Source organism: Schistosoma haematobium, chromosome ZW (assembly GCF_000699445.3).
Source record: "Schistosoma haematobium chromosome ZW, whole genome shotgun sequence".
Taxonomy (NCBI): domain Eukaryota; kingdom Metazoa; phylum Platyhelminthes; class Trematoda; order Strigeidida; family Schistosomatidae; genus Schistosoma; species Schistosoma haematobium.
This window is the reverse complement of record NC_067195.1, coordinates 68,377,383-68,402,765: the sequence shown is the minus strand read 5'-3', so window position 1 is coordinate 68,402,765 and position 25,383 is coordinate 68,377,383. Positions and strand designations below refer to the sequence as shown.

At 37.9% G+C, this 25,383-nt stretch overlaps 2 protein-coding genes across 2 annotated transcripts in view; one reads left to right on the top strand and one right to left on the bottom strand.

The window, feature by feature from the left end:
• Positions 1 to 5,781: 5,781 nt before the first annotated feature.
• Positions 5,782 to 12,057, bottom strand: MS3_00001248 (uncharacterized protein). The gene is made up of 4 exons (XM_051208725.1): positions 11,894 to 12,057; positions 11,792 to 11,846; positions 6,356 to 11,755; positions 5,782 to 6,211 (listed from the first exon to the last, which is right to left on the bottom strand). The coding sequence occupies exon 3, from the start codon at positions 11,130 to 11,132 to the stop codon at positions 8,964 to 8,966; it is 2,169 nt and encodes a 722-aa protein (XP_051072265.1). The 5' UTR covers positions 11,133 to 11,755; positions 11,792 to 11,846; positions 11,894 to 12,057; the 3' UTR covers positions 5,782 to 6,211; positions 6,356 to 8,963.
• A 5,130-nt stretch (positions 12,058 to 17,187) lies between these two features.
• KEAP1 (Kelch-like H-associated protein 1) overlaps positions 17,188 to 25,383 on the top strand; it is a 31,370-nt gene continuing 23,174 nt past the window's right edge. The window contains exons 1-2 of the mRNA XM_051212123.1: positions 17,188 to 17,229; positions 19,682 to 20,720. Coding sequence (XP_051072264.1) covers positions 19,737 to 20,720 — 984 coding nt within the window. The 5' untranslated portion in view covers positions 17,188 to 17,229; positions 19,682 to 19,736. The remainder of the gene's footprint in view (positions 17,230 to 19,681; positions 20,721 to 25,383) is intronic.

The following is a 25,383-nucleotide window of genomic DNA, read 5'->3' as shown; positions in this document are numbered from 1 at the left end:
TGCAGGATCGATATTTACCGAATTAGGTGGAAAAGTGGAGAATGCATTAGTCATAGATAAGGTGATTGGTTAATAAACGAAGTTAATGGTAGGTCAACACAGTATACATGATAGTAGAAAGCTGATGAGAAATAGGGTGAAAATGAATAGGAATATCTGAGAACGTGCCACGAGCGAGCTAACCAACACCATGTCGTTGAAGCACGGTTTTTGTTGCACTGTCCGTCTATCAGGTGTTTATTCACCTGCCTCTCTAGCCATTCTGAAGTCAAAAATAAGGAATCTATGTTTTACAAAAAATGAAAAGATAAAATCAATTAAAACTGAAGAGTTGCTCCGCCGTTCACATGAAACAACCAGATGTAAAATGATGTAGCGGTAAATAAATCCTCAAAATAAATAGTTTCCTAGGCTTTCAACATTGAACCTGGCCGCATCAGTCTTACTGGACATATCTTAGCCTAAAACGCTCGGTCACGCATCCGTACCAGATCACGAGTAGATACGTCGCTCTACGCATAGCTTTTAAGTACCAGCCAACCCAGGTCGAACGCTTCTCAACACGTCGACAACGTAAGCATATCTTCAAATATCCTCATCTTTGACCACTGACTTGACTGGGTTGATATTCTTCAATTAAAAAAGTATCACGTACAAAAGCGACGTCATAACCTGTATATCTGCGGCATTCTTAGTAGTGAGCTCGATGTAATTTGGGGCATCAGACGACAAACTAAAGGTACGCTCTGTTGTTGTAGCATATATCAGTTCTTTATTTCTTTTCACGTGTGGTTATACTTTTTCCTATTTTTGGATACTTTTTTGTCTATTCATACATTGGTCTGAATCGTGACTCAAAAGACAGCCGAAATGTTCAAGAATAAGACTCTTAGCCCCCATCATTCAATTCATACCGTTCTGGCCCTAAGCAGCTGAAGCCTGGTTCTGCTACTCAAAAGCTGACTTTCATGAGCACGGCGTGATAGACCCAACTGTTTAGTAGCCTTAATAAAGGCTATCTCTAAATGTGGAGACCTGAGCAATCAACAAATATTACATTAACTAGATTTAGATTGTTCTATTGTTATCATTCCTCACCGTCTACCTGAACATAAACTGACCAATAATCCGATGCTTATAAGAAAACAATCGAAATCTAATATTTCAACCCTTGAAAATAACAGAATGTCGTCTCAGAAGTTCCACTGTTGATCATTGAGTTCATCGATGAGTTGTTATCCTACAGTTACTAACTCGAAACACCTGAAAGTGCCAACTCCATAATATCGAAAGAAACTGAAAAACTAACGTGTTACGTCTCTTCAGATGTATTCAACAGACACATGAAATAGTTTGTAGTGTTCTCCATAGTGCGAACAGACACAGGCCGGAGAAAATGCAGTGACCCACCCCATTTCAGTACACCAGAAAGGCTGATCATGAAAGACAACCTTTGTACAGTTACGCGTAAAGTCACACGATGCAATGTATACGAATGGCAATAAATGGATGAATATGTGTGCGAAGTGAGTTGAATATACCTTAACAATGGTTTCGCTAGAAGGCGTAGTTACTATTAAAATAAAAAACGTGCAGGATCAACGGAAAAGCAGTAAATGAGTGATACAAAGAATATGCGACAATTACTTGATAAATAGTAAAAGAACTCCTAACAACTCAAAAACAACCTTCTGTCCAAAAGTGCAAAAATGTCGCCGACGAAATGGCTTCAAAGTGAACAGTTGACTGTACAAAACTATAAACCCTCCTTACGAACGAGAAGGCATATACCTGTACACAACTAAAACAAATAATGACGATCAGCTAGACAGTCGCCCAGTAGGATGGAGGTCAGAAGTTTTAATATAATATATTTCTGCAGGGGCAGGAATGAAACAACTGTTTGAAAACTTGATAACACTAATGAATTAGTTATAAGTCAGAGTTTCTAAAAATGTATTAACAATAAATGCAGGCAAACGAAAAGGGGAACAAACACACAAATACAGACTACACTGAAAGAAACGACGCATACAAATAAAAAACAGAAGAATAGACATAGGGAGAACATAGTTGGGAGGATTCTATGACGTATTTTATACTGAAATACCAGAATGGATTCCTCGATAGTATTTTCAGCTAACCTTTCACCTATAACTCCGGCAAAATTCTAACAATTCCAGAAGCCGTTGCCTACAAAATAAATACAGTCTATGTTAATGTTCACTAACAAAGTTGTGAAGGAGAAAAGTACTACTCTCATGATTTCTATTTAGATCGCTTAACGAGGACAAGTTAATACATTTAACGATAAGTAAAGCTCTGAGGTTAGATCATGAACTGCGCCTAGTAATGACTGAGCTTCTATCATACATCAATACTGTTGTTATTAATCAGTAGCTTGCATAGTTTTAATTGTGTGATATTACTATGAACAGTCAGTTATAGTGTTTTTCTATCAGCACAAGGAATCATCTTACGTGAAGTCCACTTACAAGCAATCCTGATAGCCGTATGACAAATTATATAGCTAAGATCACAGATTAAGCTGTTGATATGCCAAAAGGAATTCGAGGTCCTGAAGAGCATGTGTTGCAGGGAAAAGGAATCGAAACTCACGCTGAGATTAACTAGCAATCATGTTGGGACAGCCAATTTATTATTAATACCAAATTGCAGAATCTTTTGGTAAAATATGAGAATCGTACATTGAATACTTCACTTGTAACATTTCATCGTTTGTCCTTCCCGTTCTGTATGGTTCTTCCAAGTGATAATTGCCTTCTATTTCCATTTCTCTTTCCTTCAAATAGATCTTGGCCTTCTGCTGCCAGGCCTTTCACTTGGGATAGGTGTTACATACTACTCATGTCGACGGACACAAGTAACATACACCATAATACTTTTGGTATATTATTTGAGACATTTGTTGATTTTATAGGTTTACACTTTTCCGAAACCAATTATTAAATCGGCTTTACTATGTTTGAATGCACTGCCAACGATTACTTTGTCGCGGCAAATAAATATAACCCTTAAGGTAACCATTTGATGGATTAGAATGAAGAACGATACTAGAGTGTATTATCTGTTAAATAATCCAAAACTAATCACTTGGCCTGTTAGTTGTCATGTATATTGCTGGAAAATATTTCTAATCTTCATGAACCATTCAAGCAGACCACATTCGTGGACTAGAAGACAGCAGAAACTATGTGGGCTATTGTTACCATACTTATTAATGGTTCTGAGGTTTGGGGGGTAAGTGGAGTAGTCAGTATTCTGATAGGTTTTGTTAATCCGCGAGTAAAACATTTTGTTACGCTCAAACCAACCACCAGTTTTGCTATATAGAGGTGTTGACGGCAAGTTATATAACATCGGCAGAGATAACTTGTTCACTGTTGTTGGGATACCCGAAATAGAGTTGGGTTCAATCTTACGTGTTTCCATATTCTGTATTGTGGACTTTGCCTCCTTACCCTTCTTTGTCACGGCTGGAAATTTTCGTTGTTTCAAGTTTAACTCAGGTTCAGTCGAGTAATCTTGTGGAATACCTTCAGAATGACTAATTTTCAAATGAATAGTTTTATTCGGAAGCATGTCGTCACTGAACTCCCATTTTTTGAAGCATATATGCATGACGGCGGAAGCTGAAGATATTGTAAATCAACCTCATGGTTCTAAAGTGTTCTCGAAAAATGACTGAAGAGATTCTTATTCTCAAACCACCTCAGGTAAATCTTCGTCTACCTGGACAACAGTCAACACCTTTAAGCCTGTTCCTTCCATTTGGATAATTAAGATAATCCATAGTGTTATTGAATAAAAAAAGTAGAATTCAGTGAAGAAAAATTTCTTTCTGACAAAATCATTTACTTAAGCTGTACATTCGTATATATAGTAATATGGAAAGTATATGTCTATAGGAGTATAGAAAAGATTGCATCATAAAATGGATTCGAAACTAACTAACATATGAGGTTACGTACTAATCAAGGGTAGGGAAGAAAATAATTCGCGGGTCAGATAATTGTCCAATTGACAGATATGAAGAAAAATGACAATAAAAGGTCCCGATAGTAAAGTGAATAATACTCAAGAAAACTTGTATAAGGTAATGATAACAATAATTGATCAGAGTCTGAAATCGCAAAATAACAATATAAAAATTAAAAAAATTCAATAATAATCAAATGAAAGTACAGAAAAACATGCGAAAGAACAACCAGAAACATACTCATTAAGGGGATTAGGGCTAAGGAAAGATGAGAGGTTGAACGAATCGTTTCTGCACGTAAAGTTCAGGCTTGAGTCCGTGGATTGCCAGTGCCTCAGCTGTGCATAAAATATTGATTCGACACCCCTTCGATCCAGTTCCCATGACTATAGATTACTTTAAAAGAAGAGTCTTTTGGAACAATGTGTCCACAATTAATTAAATGCTCATGCATAGAACTAGTATTTGTCTTACTTTTCACTTCTAAAAGCCAAGCCGGATAGTGTTCTGAGATGCGTTGGGACAGTGATCGCTTTGTGCGGCCTATGTAACGTGCCCCACATGAGCAAGTAAGCTTACAGATGCATATTGATCTAACTGAAAGCGGAAGTTTATCCTCAACACATCCTAGAATGGTCGGCCGGCTAGAGAAAACAATTCGGAGCTTGGTTGCGTAGAACGTTTTATTCAACGATTTTGAAATCCGTTTATTTAAGATTTCAGCAGCCGTGTCTCCTTTAAATTCCATATTAATAAACAAAGTTTCCTTCTGTACTGTTAATGCTTTTCCTGATGAAGTCTAGGTGTTAAGTTGCTATCGACGAATCTAAGTGAATAACCATTTCTAATGAGAGTTTGCCGAAGTTGAAATAGTTCCTCATTTATTGTGTCATCGGTAAAAATTCGCTTGATCCTGGAGGATAAATAGTGAATCAAGTTCCTCTTACTACTCAATGGGATCAAACTATAAAAATTCGTGTATTGTCCATTCCGGGTAGGTTTTCTATATATAGAGATCGCTGTAAAAAACCATCAGACATTCCTTCTAAACGGACATCAAGAAAATGAAGATCATTCATTTGCCTCTGCTTCTAAGCTAAGTTGAATTGACGGGTGGCAATTATTGAAAATATTCAAGATTTCATTGAGATCCATGTCTTCTTCACAAATAATGAAAGTATCATCAATATATCTCTCATATAAATGAAATCTCTCAATTATTGGTCGAAGTACTGAATTTTATAGATTGGCCATGAAACAGTCAACCATGAGAGAGCCTAATGGAGAACCCATTACAACTCCATCTGTTTTTCCATAGAAATCATCATTAAATCTAAATTGCATCGTACATCATAGAAGTGGTTCTTCTAGATAATGTTTTGGGATGCACATATCAAGGTTATCGTTTTCAATATAGTCACATAAAAAGCAAGTAGTTTCTGTGAGAGGAACATTTGTAAAAAGAGAAGTGATATCTAATGAGGTCATTTTCTTACCAATTCCGTTTATATTCCTATATCTTCCTTACCCCTCGATTAGTCCGTAACCTCATTTGTTATTTAGTCTCGAGTCCATTTTATGATCCAATCTTTTCTATCCGCATATAGACATATATTTTCCACATAACTACATATACGAATGTACAGCTTAAGCAAATGATTTTTTCGAAAAAAAATATTCTTCGTTGAATTCTCCAGCCATATTTCAGGGAGTGATAAATAATGTAATAATAATAATAATAATAATAATAATAATAATAATAATAATAATAATAATCTATTCTCAAATGACAGTTTGTTACATGAGTCATTCCAGTTTACAGACAAGAGCAGATTGTTACAAAAGATATAATTTTCATCGTAGTAAATTAATCAACTAGGTTGATATTTTATAAGATATGAATAAAGATGTTCTTAGTAAGAATCGTATTGTCAGTATCATGGTTGGCGCGCTTTATGAAGGTTGCATTGTGACGTGCAACTGAAGTTATCTCCCCACCATCATGTTTGCTGGTAAATAACGCCACCCTCCCTCTTTTTGTGAAGTTAGGCTCTCTCACGTTTGTGGTAAGTACGAATATTACTTCAATCAAAGCCCATAGTTGAAATAAATTGTCTCTACCAGTTCCATGTTACAAGCAAATCACGTAGTTAAAGCAATTGTATTATGGGTTAGACATCTATTTAGTATATCACACTGCTTTGAAGATAACTAATGGTAAAAGTTTAAAAAGAAAACATGTTAGATTATATGTGGTTTAAAGATGGTAAGGACTAATATAAAATCAAAGGATGTGAAAGAGTATATGATTGTAAAATTTTCAGGGCAAGAAAAATAAAACATTGAGCAACTCACAAGAACTTAGGACATTTAAAGCTTTTTATTATCGGCCTTAGTTGATCAGCATCCATAAGATCATTGAGTTTTCTGTCTACTTGCAATAGAAAGAAAAAGGCATGACACTTAGTGTAAGATCCAAACTACGTTTGGGCTGCTGGACAGCTGTCTGGATGAGTTAGATACGCGCCCTCGCCCGATTGAAACCAAAACAAAGTAATTAGGTAAGATAGCGGTTCTATAATTTATCATAAATTTAAGTGTACATTATTACCTAAACAAATATAACCACTCAGCTATCCAACCAATAATTGTTCAATTGATCAAATCTAATTACAATAAATAAGAAAGTTGATAAAGGATGCAAGAAATTTACCAATCACAACAAATCAACGTTATTCTATCCTGGCTGGATAGATCACACACAACAGGAGGAACAATTCAATATGGCTACCGCCAAGAACAAGTGTCAAGTAAAACAACACAGATGCAGTTCAGGAAGAAACACAAACTTAGTGAATGCGTAAGAAAACAAAAACTATAATAAAAAATACAAGTATTAACAACTCAAATGTAATCAAAATACAACAATGTACAACTAAGGGAATCAATAGGAACAAAGTACAAGTATATACATGGAGGGATTTTCACAAACACACAAAACATTCAAAATGGATCTTACACCGGCCCCCAAAATCCCTCCATACCACACAAGCTACCTTGATGTCTACGGTCATGGTTCATTATATAACATATCGCACTACAGGAACGAGTAGGACTTACAACAGTACGCCTACTCGACCTACTTACATTGATACGCGAGGAATTAATTCGTGCCTTCCAGGAGGCATAATCTACGTATATCTCTTCTGACTAATCCACCGTTCGTACGAACAACCACTGTTCTAACTCTTCCGTCGTCATCTATTTTACAATCTTCAACTACTCCTAAGGGCCACTTTCCACGGGTCGATATGTCCGAAGCCACGATCACTACATCACCTTTCTGAAAATTGCGATGTTCAACTAACCATTTTTGACGCTTCTGTAAAGACGGTAAATACTCTCTTAACCACCTTTTCCAAAACACATTAGCAAGATGATTAACCTGTTTCCAACGTTTGTCATATTTATCTCTGATGCTACCTTCTTCGACTATTCCGTCACATTCTCTCAATAATAACAGACTGTTTGGCGACAAGGCTAGTTGATCGTTAGCATCTTGGACGACTGGAGTTAAGGGTCGATCGTTCAATATCCTTTCAACTTCAATCAAATAAGTGCTTGAGGTCTCATCAGTTAAAGTCTGTTCTCTAGTTATCAACAATAACAGTCTACGTATAGACCTAATCATCCTTTCCCAAACCCCACCCCTGTGGCTGGATGAGGGCGGGTTAAAATGCCACTGAATCTGCCTAGCTGACAGTTCCTTGTCTATCCTTTGCTGATTCAACTGTTGCACAAATCTCTTTAGTTCAGAGACCGCACCCACGAAATTCGACCCATTGTCACTGTAAATTTCTGCAGGTTTCCCTCTTCTTCCAATGAAACGTAGCAAGGCCATTATAAACGAATCAGTATTCAAACTATGTGTCATTTCAATATGAACTGCTCGGGTTTGCAAGCAAGTAAATACACACCCATATCTTTTTCTAGTGATCTTCCTCTTTTGACAAAAAGGGGTCCAAAGTAGTCTACTCCCACGGCTGAGAAGCAATACCATCCTTGTTGCACTCTACAAGCTGGAAGTGGTGCCATCAATTGTTGCCCTGTAACCATCGTATACCGCCGGCATGTCACACACTTTCCTATCACTCTCTTAACCGTGCTGGTTCCTTTTATTATCCAATACCTTTTTCGAATCGTGGCCAGTACTTGTGACGTTCCTGTGTGCCCTTGTTCCTTATGATAATGTCTAATTATCATTTCTGTCACTAAGTGTCGACTGGGCAATATTATTGGATGTTTAAAGGCATTTGAGAAATCTGAGTAGCTTAGTCGGCCTCCAACACAGAGTAACCCATCAAGCATTATCGGTGATAAGCCCTTCAGATCATTGTGACTAACTACCTTACCATTGGTTTTAAATCCACTAAGTATTTCTCCATACACTTCTTTCTGAACCATCAACAAAATTTTACGCTTGGCGACGTCAAGTTCTTCGACCTTTAAACACCCTAGATGAACGGATCCTTCATGACTCGGTGAACGAAGCACCATCAGAAATTCTATGAACCTTCTAAGCCAGGCTACGGCCCTGACTAATTTCAACCACTCAGAATAATAAGCGAGAATAGGTGACATGTTGTACTTTATACTACTCAAGTTAACCACGGCAGTTTTTCTAAACTCAATATCGTCAGGAGTAGGTTCCGGACAGTCAGTGATTGCTGTACAAAATTCGCCATGCAGTAAAGTAGGACATTTGAACCAAAGCTCAAGATCTGACATTTTTGTATACCTCTCGAGGTCCAATCAGCTGGATTCTGTGACGACCTTACATAACTCCATTGTTCAATCTTCGTATACTGATGCACAATGGCGAGACGGTTAGCTATATAGGTGCTATAGCGATTCTCGATATTCTTGATGTAGTACAATACTACCATGGAATCTGTATGGAAGTTTACCTTACAGAAAAATTAGGCAGACTTCTCCGTAAGACTTCGCTAAGCCTCACACTTAACACTGCCGCTGCCATCTCTAGCCTCGGTATAGTGATCTGTTTGATAGGTGCTACCCTAGACTTGCTGTATAACAAAATACAGTAGGGTTGTTCCTTCAAATAACTGACTCGAGCGTACGCGACTGCTCCGTAACCGATCTCCGAAGCGTCACTGAACAGGTGCAATTCTACTTCCGCGTCGGGTTCGTCAATTCTCTTCTTGATACCCCTATCTACCGTAACATGACCTATTTGACGCATAAAGTTTACCCAATTTAGCCACGCCGACACGTATGGCTCGTTGAGAGGCTGATCCCAGCCTAATTGAGACTTACATAGTTTTTGCAAGAGAACCTTGGCAGTAAGACAGACTGGAGCAATTAAACCCAAAGGATCGAACAGAGAAGAAACTATAGATAGAATCCCTCTCCTAGTCAGAGGCCTTTCAGGCGCATCGAAGTAAAACTTGAATACATCTCGTTTAAAATCCCACTCTACTCCTAGAGTTCGATGTGTAGTGTCATAACTCGCTGACATTTCTATCAAGGACTCTTCTTTACATACATCGGGCAAGATGGTCCTTACCTCCTCCGAGTTAGTAACCCATTTCTTTAGTTTAAAACCTCCTCTACATAATAATTCACTTATCTGCTTAACGAAACTCTTTGCTTGATCACAAGTGGGAAAGGATACCAAGCAGTCATCAACATAGAAATTATTCTTAACAGCATCTACGACATAACCATCATAACCGTCAGAGAATATTTGTGCCGTCTTATCTTCTATTGATACTGATTTATCATTTGAATAAACATCAGAGAACTCTACATCATAAAGTTTACGTATTTCGTTCTCCAAAGCCTGTATCTTACTGGTATGATTGACAACTCTTTTCCTGTATTCCGGATATGACGCAGGTCCGAAGACCGTCCACCCCAACAACGTCTTCACAGCGTACGGGCCTTTTCTTCCACCCAACCTCTGGTCTAACACCCAGTGTGCCTCTGGTACATCGCAACCAATCAACAGCAGAACTTCTTCAGAGTCTAGGTTGCCTATTGGTACATCCCTTAAATGTGGCCATTTAACTAAGTTGTTCACTGCCGACCTTGTTGGCTTATGACCTGGAATATCTGCGACAATCAGAGCCCCTTCGATCGTAACATGTTCAGACCGATCTAGAGAATACACCTCAAAAGGAGTCTTTGTGACCGTCATTGTCCTATTACCACTCACAGTCTCTACTACCACTGACGCTCGGTCTTCCTTCAACCCGAGATACCTCAAACAGCTCGATTTTATCAACGTTACATCAGACCCGTTATCCAACAAAGCATAACCCACCATTTCGGCATTTCCCAACACCAAACGTACAGGAATCATTCCTAAGCACACTTGGCTACTTAGGGATTTAGTAAATCCACAACAATTCGGGATACCAGGTTTATCACTTTCGCTGTGCAGCAAAGAATGGTGTTTCTTCTCACAACTATTAACGTTACAACGTTTTTCCAGCTTACATTCATTAACTTTATGCCCTTGCCTAAGGCAGACAAAACAGATGCCATTAACCTTCGCGTGAGACCATCTCTCTTGAACGGTAAGCGCTAAAAATTTTGGACATTTATAAATAGCATGGTCCAGGGAACACACACTGCATTTAGCTTTCTCTTTTGAATTATTCTCCCGCTCCAATTGCAAGTGACAATTTGTCTTTAAGTTGTGTCCCTTTCTCGGACGATTCGCTAACCGTCCAAACCTACTACTAGCTACTCTCGCGCGGAATGCTATAAATTGAGTAAGCTCGTCAAAGGTTGGTTCTCTATTATCTTCAGTCAACTCATCCACCCAGTCCGCCCACTGGGCTTGCATAACTTGAGGTAAGAGTCCTACTATTCTCTCTAAGGTAATTAGAGAATTTAAGTCGGCAGTGTACTTCATCTGTTTCAAAACCATAGAACAATTTTCCATCCTAATAGCTAGATTTGTTAGTTGCTCAGGATCACTGTAATCAACATTTGTAGTTTTGAATAAGTCCTCTAAAGTCTCCCGAGCGATTACATGCGCCTGTCCGAACAACCGTTTTAGAATTTCCTTGGCCTTCTTGTAACCAAAAAAGGCTTCCAACATAACACAACCCTCAATGGCTGTTTTCGCTTTACCCTTACAATAATGTATCAAATAAAGCAAGCGTTGACCATCATCCTTGACCCTTGATTCCACATAGGTCTCAAACTCCCTTAAAAACTTCCAGTAACCTCTTGGTTGACCGTCGAAATAACTTAACTCAACCTTTGGTAACTCTGGACCTATGAAAACGCCGTAGGCCTTACGCTTTTTGCTTGCTTCAAGTCTAAATTAAGGTTTTCTATGCCATCTGCCATTATATCACAACTAGATTCACTATAATTACAATCGTCCCTATTAGAATATGAACCATGACACATAGAAGCATCAGAAGGCACTTGCCTTGACTGAGGGGATCCATCCTTTTGTTCATCTCTTTTAACATCCACGAGCCTTGGACTTAATTTCCTTCGACGATTGTTTGGCATCGCAAGCGAACGACCAGATATTCCCAGAGACGATGATTGGAATCAACGAAACGAAAGCCAAACGAATTCGACCAAATATTTGTTTAGAACTGTAAGATCCAAACTACGTTTGGGCTGCTGGACAGCTGTCTGGATGAGTTAGATACGCGCCCTCGCCCGATTGAAACCAAAACAAAGTAATTAGGTAAGATAGCGGTTCTATAATTTATCATAAATTTAAGTGTACATTATTACCTAAACAAATATAACCACTCAGCTATCCAACCAATAATTGTTCAATTGATCAAATCTAATTACAATAAATAAGAAAGTTGATAAAGGATGCAAGAAATTTACCAATCACAACAAATCAACGTTATTCTATCCTGGCTGGATAGATCACACACAACAGGAGGAACAATTCAATATGGCTAAGATGCAGTTCAGGAAGAAACACAAACTTAGTGAATGCGTAAGAAAACAAAAACTATAATAAAAAATACAAGTATTAACAACTCAAATGTAATCAAAATACAACAATGTACAACTAGGGGAATCAATAGGAACAAAGTACAAGTATATACATGGAGGGATTTTCACAAACACACAAAACATTCAAAATGGATCTTACACTTAGAAAGAATAATGTATCTTTAACCATTAAAGGGATTTGGAAACTGAACATGAGGGTAAAGAGCATAAGACCATGATTAACAGTCAATGAATAATAGGAGAGGATAAATCATATGTGCTGTAATTTGGTTATATTCATAATTATAACAATGGGGATCGTCATATTTTTGTTCCGTCTAGATATTAGGCGGTCCATAACAAAATGCCTCATTTGTGGGAGGGAGTCCAAGGAAAAGTTGAAGCTCTTAAGAGTATAGTAACAGGGTTATTAGTCTTTTCGATTCGGTAAAAGACTTGATAGCTGCGTGCCTATAAAACTTCAAGTACAGTGTGATCCAGTCTCTCTTGAAAGACGAATAATTTCTTATGGTCATCGAGAAGCAGTAAATAAGAAACTGAACGATTTTTGCGCGAAAGGTATGATTGAATTGATTCAGTCTTCAGCATGGGGTACTCCTATTGTTACACCATTGAAGTTGGATGGCAAGACCTCTGGAGTATGTGGTGACTGTTGATTAACACTGAACCCCCATTTGTTGAAGCAAACGTGTACCACGGTAAAGGATGACGATACTCTTGATCAACTTCAGGGTTCTAAAGTGATCTCGAAAGTTGAACTAAAAGATGCTTATCCTAAAATACCCTTAGATCAATCTTCATCTACGTTGACAATAATTAACACTCCTTTTAGCCTGTTCAAAAACAACTTCAGTCCATTTGGTTCAAGTTGTTCTCCAGCCATATTTCAGGAAGTGATGACCAATGTGGTCAGTGATCTTGAGGGTGTTAAAGTTTATCAAGATGGTCTCATGGTTCATCGTTCTGATAAGGTAGTCCATGATCAGAGACTTATTGCTTTACTGCGTTGTTTAATCAAGAAGAATATTACGGTGAATCCAAATAAGTGTTCATTTTGTGTATCTAATTTTGGATGTCTTGGATACCTAGTTGATGGTAACGGTTGCGCCATCTCCAAAAACTCTTACAAAACTACGTTCATTAGTGGGTACCATTCAATAATATTCCCGGCTTATTCTTAATTTTCCTTGTCATGCCAATTGTTTACTTGATATTTTGATATCCAATTCACTTAAATGGAGTGAGAAACAAGAGTCATGCTTACGAAGTTTGCTAGAGTTTATTAAAAGTAATGCTGTTCTTCGAATTTGCTCCTCAATGTACATTCTGCACTTACTACTGATGCATCACCTGTGGGTATTGGTGCAGTTTTGGAGCAGGAAGGTAGACAAGTTATCTGTGTTTCGCGCCAACTTACTGTCGCTAAACAAGGTTATTCACAAACTCCGCGAGAAGCATTAGCTGTGTTTCGGGCTGCTAAAAGACTTGGCAAATATTTATTTAGAAAGAAATTCACTATTGTTACTGATCATGGGGCTTTAAAGCCCACTTATCATCCTGAACAATCCTTAGCACGTTCCTCAGCTTCTATGGTTCAGCGATAGAGTATTACTGTGAATACCTACAACTGTACAATCCAGTAAAGAAGTTCCAAATGAATTCAACATATTGATCACATATATCGATGATCATTACAAGATAAATCTAGTAGTATTACATACTATTTTTTAAAGCAGCATTTACCAGCGAGTCTTCCACATCTTTTTTGAAAAACTCGCCAATACTTTGGACGTGTATTCAGTGGTGTACGAATGCTAATCTGAAACGTAGATTTTCTGTCTATTCTTCAGAGTGAGATGTGATATCCACTACTCCTGATGGTATTTCCTGTTTAAATAATAGTGTTGTTGTTTCTCCTTCATTACGTAAATCTTACTTCCAACATCTTCATAGTGAACGTTTGGATGATGAGAAAATGAAATCCTTAGCAAAGCACACATGTTGGTGGATTGAAATAAATGCAGACATGTGTCGTACAACAAACAATTGTGAAGGATAACATAAGTTGTAAAATCAACCTTCGAAGTGGACTCCATGGCCAGTATCGTTTGAGGCCTGGCAGAGAATTCATGCAGACTGTTGTAGTCTATTTCTCAGCAAATACTATGCACTTGTAGTCATTGATTCCTTTTCGAAATGGTCTGGATGTTTTTCACAGCTTCACCAAATTCTGGTTTCACAATCCGAACATTAAGAAAGGAGTTTAGTCGAGAAGGGGTTCCCGAGGCATTAGCAACTGATAATGGCTCTGATTTTGCTGCAGACGCGGCCACTACCTGGTTAAGTGGTATAGGGTACAAACACCTGTTCACTACTACCACGCACCCTTGTTCCAATGTTCAGGCTGGAAAGTTCACCAGGACATTGAAAACTGCCGCTAATTACATTGCTGCTTCAACACGTGATAAACTGAATAGGAGAGTAGATATGGAAATATGGAAACGCTAGAAATTCTTCATCGAAACTGACTCCACCAAAGCTATTAAAAGGAAGAATCCTCCGTCCGAATATGGGGTGTTTGGAGTCTGCAGAAGTTACATATTATCGTGAGAATGATCTTTGACTGGCCATGGATATTGTGGTGAAGAATGTCGGGGAATTCATGCTGCGAATTCTAGATATCAATGACTTGAATATACACAACCGACATGTTGACCAAATAAAATTCTAGGAACCAGGTGGGTCTGTTCCAACTCCAGTAATTAATTCTAATACTTATGATCAGATTCTAGATAATACATAGTCTCCATCTAATACAATACGTGGTCGAGTGTTATAGGGTGCAAACTCAACAAGCTCTCGGCCCCTCCTTAGGATCCTAGTCAAAACGTGTTCTTCTTAACGACAGGAAAATAATATTTGAACGTCCGACTTTTGCTATCTTAGTACGTTCTATTTGTTCAGACTAATGTATTTAACAGGTGAAATGTCATAAGTTTATGACTGCATAAATGGCGAAAAGTTTTCAAAACAATTAAACCCTTTGGTAAATTTGGATAGTTTAATAAGAGGACGTAGATTATCAGCACTGTATAACACATTGCCTCAATAAACCTAGTCACACATACACTTGTTTAAGGCAAAACAAAGAGCCAACTAGATTAGAAATGGAGGGTGAGAGAAAAAGTAATAATAAAGTAAATGCTGCGAAGAGACAATGTGAAAAACCATCACTGGATAAAAAGCTAATATTAGCAGCGTGGGTATGAGGTAAAAACAAATTGTTTTTGAATACATAAAGAGGGTTTTCAAAGTCGCTAGTTGTGAACTCACTTTTGAAGGTTGTACATTGAGACTCGGTCCTATCTGTCGTTGCTCGATCAGCTTAGCTATAGAGTAAAAATAAGAAATGCCTGATATCAAGAAACTTTAATGCACATGATATTAGTTAGACATAGATGACCACCTCAGGATCTGAAGACTTTCGACAGTAGGCTCTTGATGACGGAATAGAGCATTTTTTTCGTACAGCACGTATCCGTACCCATACGTCTTGGATGGAACCAAAAATCTCCGCTATTAGACTTAGTAATCACTCACGCGACCAAGGATATCACTTGTTTAAATATTCTTCTACGGTTAGCAAATATCCATCTTGCTGTTTTGTCATTCGTGTTCAGAGCTTGTGACATAATATGCAATTATGTTAAACCTCGCTTAAAGGTATGAGGAGAAAAAATAATGCCCATTCAGGAGTGTGCTGCAACAACGGACTGGTCAGTAAATACTAGCTCATCAATTGAAGAAGTATGGTGTATATTTAAAGGCACTCTTGGTTTAGTTACTTCCCCCGTTTACACCATACTTGGTGCCACATAGACCACGCTGTGGGTGAGTAAACAGGTCAAGAAATTTTGTTAAGTGTAGGAAGACGCACAAATCTGCTCGTTGCAAGACAAGAATGAACTGCAGCGAAAGATAGGAATATTTCAGTGGATGTATTTTTCAAGGCCTCTCACCTTAGTCGTAAATTGAAACTAGAAGGTTATGGGATTAGAAACTGTATAAGTGACTCCCTCAATTATAGGAAGCAATGCGAACTGGTAAATGAGCTTTATTGATGCTAAAACTTGAAAAAGTGCAGTCCCGTAAGATACAGTCCTCTGTCCTCCTCTTTTGATTGTACGTAAACGACATACTAGCCGTAGCAAAGTCGTCTGTTGCATATTTTGTAGATGACGTGAAGATTTGAAGAACCATACTCAGTATACCAGATAAAATAATATGACATGGTGATCTAAATTTACTGGTTGAGTGGATAGGTAATTAGTCGCTAGAATTCAATTCTAACGAAAATATGGAAATGCAACTGAATGACTCCGAAAATTCACATCATTACACAACACATAGAGTTGTTTAGCCCGCAAAGATCTGGTAGTTCATAACTAGGAGTAAGCGCCAAGCTACCGTTGCCAAATACATCAGGGTCTTATGTTCTATTAGTAACTAATTTGATTATTTAGACCCGAATTTCGTGAGGCCGCATCTGGAATATGATGCTCAAGAAGTAAGTCCTCGTTTTAGCCATGAGATGAATATTGTAAAATGAGTTCAACGGTGAGGGAACAAATTGGTGAAAGGTCTCTCTGAACCATATTATGAAGACATACCGTAGGTTACAAGGCAACCTAATACTGGCTTACCGTATACTGAACATTATTCATGGTAATAACACATTTTATTGTTTCCTTATATCCAGCACCGATCACCTGAGATGACGTTCCAAGAAATTTCGAAAACCGAGATCCAAGTGTTTGCGCCTGGACTCCCATTTTTCACTGCTTGGTTGAAGTAATGGGACTTTCTACCAGAATAATTATTATTAGCACTCACTCTTGACACATTCAAGCAATGTTGAATATTAACAGTACGATTAATACAGGCTGATTGGCCTCTTAACCTTACTACTGAAGAGGGAAGTCTGATTCAACATACAGTTGTAAATTTCATTTAGTGTTTCTGATTCAAGAGAATATTGAAGTAATTTAGGCTAAAATATTTCTCGTTGATGTGATATGACGGTTCTTATCCCGTTCACTATATTTGTACTATGGTGTCCAGTCTTGTTTAATTTTGTAACTAAGTCTCAAGCAACCTTGTGAAGGTCAAGTTAGTAGTGGCGCTGAAGCCGGGGGTTTGAGGTATGTTGGTGTTGCTGGGTTACTCACTCTTAATTACTTTTATCGTAATAATAAATGTGAAATATTGAGTTAATACAAATCCTTCGTTTGGTCTCAATACGAACGTTGATTCGTAAGCAGTCTTAGCTTCACTTTGATTATGTCGTGACTTCAATTAGGTATGATGTCACTTTTAGACCTTGTTCTCAGGGAACAAACTACTACTGCAACATTATATTTAATAAATTTGTTCGCCATCTTGTCCCGCAGCAGTGTTCGTTATTTTCGACGGGTCTTATGAGAATTGTAAAAACGTCTTCCTAATCACAACTGAGTAATTCCAGTGTCCTGTATACTTATTGTGGATCTTTGAGCGCTGAAAAACGACATGTATACTAAATCACGCCTCATATTTCGGCGAGCATCAAAGTCCTTGTTTAATATGACTTCACACCCTCAAAGGTTTTACTGTTCATGAAAATAAAATTTTAACGTTCGTCCCTATCTATGAAATTTGTCTATAAAGCTAAGAAATTCTGAATAAGCATTACAAACACCGTTCAAGTCCTCAGATTTTTGGTTAGTGTTCTTTGTCTTACAATTAGTATCAGGATTTCTATGAGTCGTTTTACTGAATTTAATTTAGTTTTTCTCAAACAACTCGTTGAATAATGCAAAAATTGCTGTCCTTAGTTCGCGATAACATTTATGATTCTAAAAAGATAGCGAATTTTTTTTAACACTGCGTGTGTCACTCACACTGCACTTTTTCTACAATAGAACAAAAAGTTCTTTTGTCATTCATACTTCAATGTTTTGTCTGTGACTATCCTCTTTTCACAAGCGTTTGCAATCTGCAAGTCTCTTCAGCAAGGCAGTACAATTACTGTCAAATAGGAAATATATTTGACGTGAAGTAGGACAAAAGCTTTATGAGCTTTTTCTTTTTCGAAACGTAAGTGATCTACAAAACCTGAGACTTACAATCTCTGTTAAATGGCTTATAGTCACGTTTATTCTTGTTTTTGACATTTTGTATGTGACCGTATTGTTTTACAAGCACAAAGGCAATTTCACTGAAAAGTTGTGCATACTACTACTTCATTATTTCTCTTGATAAAGTTATCCTTTTGCTCAAGGATTTTGGTAACTTGGACCGATGGATATGTGTTAGGTTCTTTGTTGTCTTTGATCATCTGTCTATCAATTAAGGGGCGAGAATATTGGGCACTAGTTCGTTCTGTCCTACTTTATGGCTGCGAAACGTGGCCATTAAGAGTTGAGGATACTCGTAAGCTACTAGTATTTGACCACAGATGCCTTAGAAATATTGCTGGCGTCTGCTGGGATCACCGGGTAAGTAATAGTGAGATTAGACGTAGGGTATTAGGGAATGATGGTAAATCAGTTGATGAGGTTGTTAATCTTTATCGACTGAGATGGTTGAGCCACGTGTTACGTATGCCTGAACACCGATTACCACGACGTGCAATGCTAACCGGTGTTGGGGATGGTTGGAAGAAAGTTAGGGTCGGCCAAACGAAAACGTGGCATCAATGCTTGAAGTCACCAAGTTGTGTTCTGAGCCATGTTGGTAGATGCAGACTACTTGGTTGTGGTCCGTGTGACTATTGTATCGAGTGATTGGAGACTGTGAGTGACATGGCTGAGGATTGTTCACAATGGTATAGGTGTGTACATCCTTTGTCTTCCCTTAAACCGTGAGATTAAAATTGCTTCAGTTGGGTATTTTACTTGTTATGAACGTGAATGATTGGATTTATTTACTAACAATATTGATTGCTTTTACTACTGTCATTTTAAGAAGCAGGAAAACATTTCGGTAGAATGTAACTAGAATATTATATCATTTGGGAGGAAGGCTTTGCAAATAGTCCTATGAATTCAGTTTCGTGTATTAAGGAACCATGTGTAACTACGGGCGTTATCATAAATGTTGTAATTATTTTTTGGTGAATGAAACTGTTCTGGTATTTACTATTGTAGAAGAGCATCCAACTATAAAACTTTCAACCCTTGTGTCTGGAATGTGTATTACCTCAACATATCATGTTGTTTGCAACTTGTACGTATACTTGTAGGAGGCTTCTCAATTACTATTGGGGATCAAGTCTTGAAAAATTTAGAATGCATATTTTACTTTATCGGCGATTGATTTGTAAATATCTAGGTGTTTGACACCTGTATTCTTTGTATCCGATTTTATTTTCCATTTTCTAATGCACTAATGTATTTGTCTCGATAGTTTTGCCTTGGTGGACTGTTTTTAGTCGTACAACTCTGTAAAACGTTTTATTTCCTTTATTTCTGGAACAAACTGCACATAACGGGTACTGGTTTCAAATCGAGCATTTTACTATCTATAAATGTCCTCTTTCTAACCTATAGTTTGGTTTCTTGACTTTTGTAATGGTTGTTTTCGACAGATTTTTCTTTTTCATTGATTTTACAGGAATCAATTTTAAATGATTAATCTCGTATGAAGTAATCAGTCATAGTAAGAAAAAATGATAATGAAAGAAAATGTCGAAGATTTTCCCATGGATGAACTTTCTGTATCATCTACAAACTGTGATATTTCATCATCATTCCCTGATTTAGCCAATTCAGAATTGTTTATCCCACATCCTACTTACATTCTACCTACATGCTCTTCAGATGAATCAAATGATAATTTAATTTGTATGAATTTCGAATCAAATCATTACTTAAAAGAGGCCATGAATACTATGTATGAATTATTTCAGTCTCGAAAATTAACTGATGTCACATTATGTGTAAATTCAGAATCAATTCAATGTCATCGAATTGTTCTAGCTGGTGCTTCACCATATTTCCGAGCTATGTTCACTGGTGAAATGCGTGAAGCACTTTTACATGAAATTAAATTACATTACATATCGGCAAGTGCTTTAAAAAAGCTAATCGATTTCGCATATACAGGTAGAATACAAATAAGTGAACGGAACGTATGTGAATTACTCATAGCTGCTTCTATGATTCAAATGTCTCATGTTGTCCAAGCTTGTTGTAGTTTTTTAAAGCAGCAATTACATCCTTCAAATGCTATTGGAATTCAAGAGTTCGCGCAGTCGAATAATTGTTCCGAATTATCGTTTGCTGCTCAAAAGTTTATTGATCAAAATTTTAGCGAAATAGTAAAACATGACGAGTTTCTAGGACTTCATCCTAACCAACTTTTAACTTTAATTAAACGTGATGAATTAAATGTACGAACTGAAGCGGAAGTGTATAACGCTGTTATCAGATGGGTAAATCATAATAGAAATTCAAGATCATCTACACTGCTTGAAGCTTTGTCTGCCGTCAGATGTTATACACTTCCTCCTACATTTATACAAGGGCAAATAAAAAATTGTAGTCTTCTTGCAGGTTTCACTCCTGCAAAATCTCACTTGCAAAATATTCTAGATGATCTTATTAAACACCGTCATATCTCAATAAACAAACGGACAGCTGGGTCAATGGAGGTAAATTGGTTATCGTTATTATAATTCTGTTTAGCTGTTTCGACTTATTTTTATATGTAAATGTTTATTTGTGATCTAGCTTATTGATCAAGTTAAGGTTTAAGTTCTTATCTTCTAGCCACGTGTTGTGTAAGGGCTACTAATAACTCACCAAAATCGAAGTAGGTGAAGTGTGGTTAACGAATCCAACTCGATAGTTTACTTCCAAGTTCGCTAAACACTAATTTACCCCTTCACTAAATATGTACATACATATAGATTCGCATAATTAGAAATATAAATGAATACACTTTTTCTTATATTTATTCTTCGTATGTGGCTGATAAAACGTATAGTGGCCATTGAATAAACGTTTTGAAGCGATAATTTAGTAGTTAGACTGTTCAATTTTCAGTTGTTAGGTCTCACGTTCGAAACTCCCCTCACTGGCTACTTCGGTTTACCCAGTCTTGTAATCTCACTAACATTCATATAAAATGTATGGCTCATAGTCGTGTACATAAGCTTAGCCTTGTTAAATCATTTGCATTTAAAACAATACTACTTTGTCAATAATCCATGCTCTTATTTAAAGATAAATGACATTATTAAAGTGTTTTCTATTATTTTAGAGTTGAAAGACTTGCCTCCTGCTAGGACCTATCTGTTATATTCGTGTTATTATTATTATTAGAAGCTTTATTCAACATTATATTTTTGGTACAACATAGAATTCTCAGCATAAAGTATTTTAACAAGTTTCCTTTTCTTATACCTTGATCGATTGTGACGATAAATTTTGAATGATGACCAGTTAGATGTTAGGAGTTCGGTAATCCACATTTGATTACTGTTCATTCGTTTCAATGCATATTGCCAGCCACCATGATGTCGCTGGTTGTACCTTTTTGTATCCCGTATAGCGAAAGGTTGTAAACTTTTCATAAACGCGCCTGAATAGATTGATCGCACAATAGACATAGTGATGTGCTAAAACAAACAACAAAACAGATAACTTGATGAAATATCTAGATGGAAGGAACAGGTAGCCCAGATATTCAAGCAGGCCGCCGGTATAGATCTTCTCTTCTCTCATTGAAAGTGTTCATGGTAATATACTTGTTGTATTGACATTATTTTGCCACTGTTCATGCTCAAATGGTATTTCGAGAATCTATTTCTGTAGACGTGGGGGATGACATGGATACAAACCAATCTCATTGGTGGAGATCCAATCATTATCTATCTTCTTCCAAATCTTAAGCTTAATATTGTTCCACAAATCTATTTTTTGATCTTATTTATTCCTTTGAAGCTGCTATCATATCTCAAGAAAAATAGTGATATGTTAATGGTACGGCTATTTGTTATGACTACAGAAAAACTGCTGCTTAGTGCTTGTTGAGACAGAACAAGGACTAGATTTTCGAGTTGTATTTTTTGCTTCTTCCTTACACCTTTGAATTTAGATGCGATTGAGTAGAGTTTATTGTAGGGAGTAAGCTTGAAAGTTAGATATCATTTTCAATCCCTTCCCCCTTTGCTGAAAGAATGATCTTGGACCGTGTTCACTGGAATCTTTAGGAAAATAATCTGCGTCTTTTTATAGACGGATGGAAGACATCAACCTTACCAAATTAACTTTCGTATTTTTCTATTTCGATACTCTACACATTTTTACTTTTTATACGGATATTTATTGCTAGACTGAAAGGCATCATCATACACCCCGCACATACTATTCTCTTTAAACAGACAAAGGCATTATTACAAATATTTTGGTTTAGAAACTTGACATTTTTCTCATCCTTCACCAATTTGATCTCATTTACATTTTCTTGCCAAATCTTGAGGACCTAATGATAATTATTGATAGCCGCCTATCAAAAGTTGCGTATTAACTTCAGGATCAGTAAGTGTCGCATACAGATATGCTGCAGCTGAATTAAACTTCAGTTACCAAAGCGATGTTTGCGTATTTGCATGGGTCATACACTTTATCCGAATATATACTTACCTAACCTGTTACCTCTCGTGGAAGAGAATAGGCATACCACCAACATTCTTCATCCAACTCTGTTCTGGACAATCCTTTCCAGTTGTCTCCAGTCGCTATTCATTCTTTTGATGTTTATTTCCAATTCCTGACGTAGTGTGTTCTTCGGCCTTCCTCGTTTCCGTTTCCCTTCTAGATTCCAGGTAAGCGCTTACCTCGTGATACAGTTTGATGATTTCCGTAACTTATATCCTATCCACCTCCAACCTCTTTTCCTAATTTCCTGTTCATCTGGAAGTTGGTTTGTTCTCTCCAACGTAGGTTGTTGCTGATGGTATCCGGTCGACGGACATTGAGTATCTTACGTAGATAACTGTTTATAAACACTTGTAACATTTTGATGATGGTTGTGGTAGTTCTGAAAGTTCCAGCTCCATACAGTAGAACTGACTTGACGTTCGTATTGAAGATTGTGACTTTGATATTGGTTGAAAGTTGTTTTGAGTTCCATATGCTCCTCAATTGTAGGAATGCTGTGTTTGCTTTGCCAATCCTCGCCTTTACATCTGCATCCGATCCTCCTCGTTCGTCGATGATGCTGCTAACCAGGTACGTGAAAGATTCCATCTCTCCCAGAGCTTCTCCATCAAGCGTGATTGTGTTGGTATTCTCTGTGTTGTATTTGAAGATGTTGGTTTTTCCCCTGTGTATGTTGTCAGTCAGTCAGTCAGTAACAACGTAGAACTTCGTTCGTACGTACGTACATCAGTTCGAGTTGCCACACCACATTAGCACAGAGATGCAGTTGTCGATTCAAATCCCATGATGGTCGAGGTAGTAAATGCATAAGCAGTAATCGGGAAGATTAGGGTTTGGAGATGTTATTTAAAGAGTATAATACAGTGAAATAAATTTGGAAAGAGGAAAAAAGGGACATGAAGAATTCAGAAGATTAGAATTTGGGAGAACACAGAGAGTGGATGCACCTGCGCCATTGCAAACGATTTTGAGCCATGTCATTTAGGGTCTCTAACCATCGGTTGCTATCATCTCGCAGTCCCCAACCAGGTAGTCTACACCTACCAATATGACTCAGTCCACTTGTCAGTGACTTCATGGACTTGTGCCATGTTTTGGTCTGGCCGCCCCTAGCTTTCTTCCAATCTACTCCTATAACACTGAACATAGCACGTCGAGGTAGTCGGTGGTTGGGCATACGTAACACGTGTCCAAGCCATCTCAACTGACGAAGTTTCACTACGTCATCAATTGATTTGCTATCCTCACCTAGTACCCGTTTCCTAACAGCTGCATTACTTACTCGATGGTCCCAGGATATACGAGTAATGTTTCGAAGACACCTATGATCAAATACTAGTAACCTACGAATATCCTCTACTCTTACCGGCCATGTTTCACTGCCATAAAGTAGGACGGAACGAACTGCTGCGCAGTAAACACGTCCTTTGGTTGATAGACGGATATCTCGCCTACGCCATAAATGACGCAAGTTGGCAAAAACTAGTCCAGCCTTCTGTATCCGTGCTGAGATTTCGTCACACACTAAACCACAAGGGCTGATGAGACTTCCAAGATAAGTGAAGCGGTCGACACACTCAACTACTTCACTCCCTATCACTAGTTCGGGTGTCGATGTAACCCAGTCCTGAAGCAACATTTTGCATTTCGAGGGAGAGAATCGCATCCCGAACATGCTTGCATTGTTGCTTAGAGTGGTCAGAAGACTCTGCATTTTGTCAGCGTCTTCACCAAATAAAACTATGTCATCTGCATATTCTAAGTCAACAAGTGAACCTCCCGGTAGAAGTTCAACCCCTGGAAATTTAGATGAGGAGAGTGTTATCTCTAAAAGTACGTCGACCACAAAGTTGAACAAGAATGGGGAGAGAGTGGACAGCCCTGACGAACACCACCTGAGGTAATCAATTCTGATGACAGTTCACCATAAGCTCTCACTCTACCAGTTGTGTTCGAGTAGAGAGCCTTTATAAGGTTAATGTACTTCTTTGGTACTCCTTTCAGTGACAAACACTGCCATAGAACCTCACGATCAACAGAGTCGAATGCCGCCTTAAGGTCGAGAAATACTACCATTGTGGGGCGTCTGAATGTGTGTCTGTGTTCTAGAACCTGACGTAGTGTGAATATCTGGTCTATACAACCACGTCCAGGTCGAAAACCAGCCTGGTTTTCTCTAGTCTGCTCTTCACGAGCTTTGGTTAGGCGTCGAAGTATTATTGAAGCTAATATTTTAGACACTATATTAGTCAAACTGGTTCCTCTGTGATTGTCACAAGAGGACTTTCGTCCTTTCTTATAGACTGGCACAATCAGTGATTGAGACCAGTCAGATGGGATTACGCCCAGTTTCCGGATTCTAACTAAGACTTCAGTCAATCTTGCTGCTAATACTGGACCACCATCCTTAAAAATCTCGGTGGTAAACCTGTCAGGGCCTGCTGCTCTCCCTCGCTTCAGATTTCGTATAGCTTTTTCAACTTCATAAAGATTAGGAGGACTTATATTAACTTGTCAATGAGGTCGACTGGAGATCGTGGGAAACCGAAGTGTGGCTGAAGGCCAGTTGAACTGATCCCTAAAGTGTTCTGCCCATCGAGTCAATCTCCTGGATTGAGAATGAGTAATATGTCCATCTTTCTCTGAGAT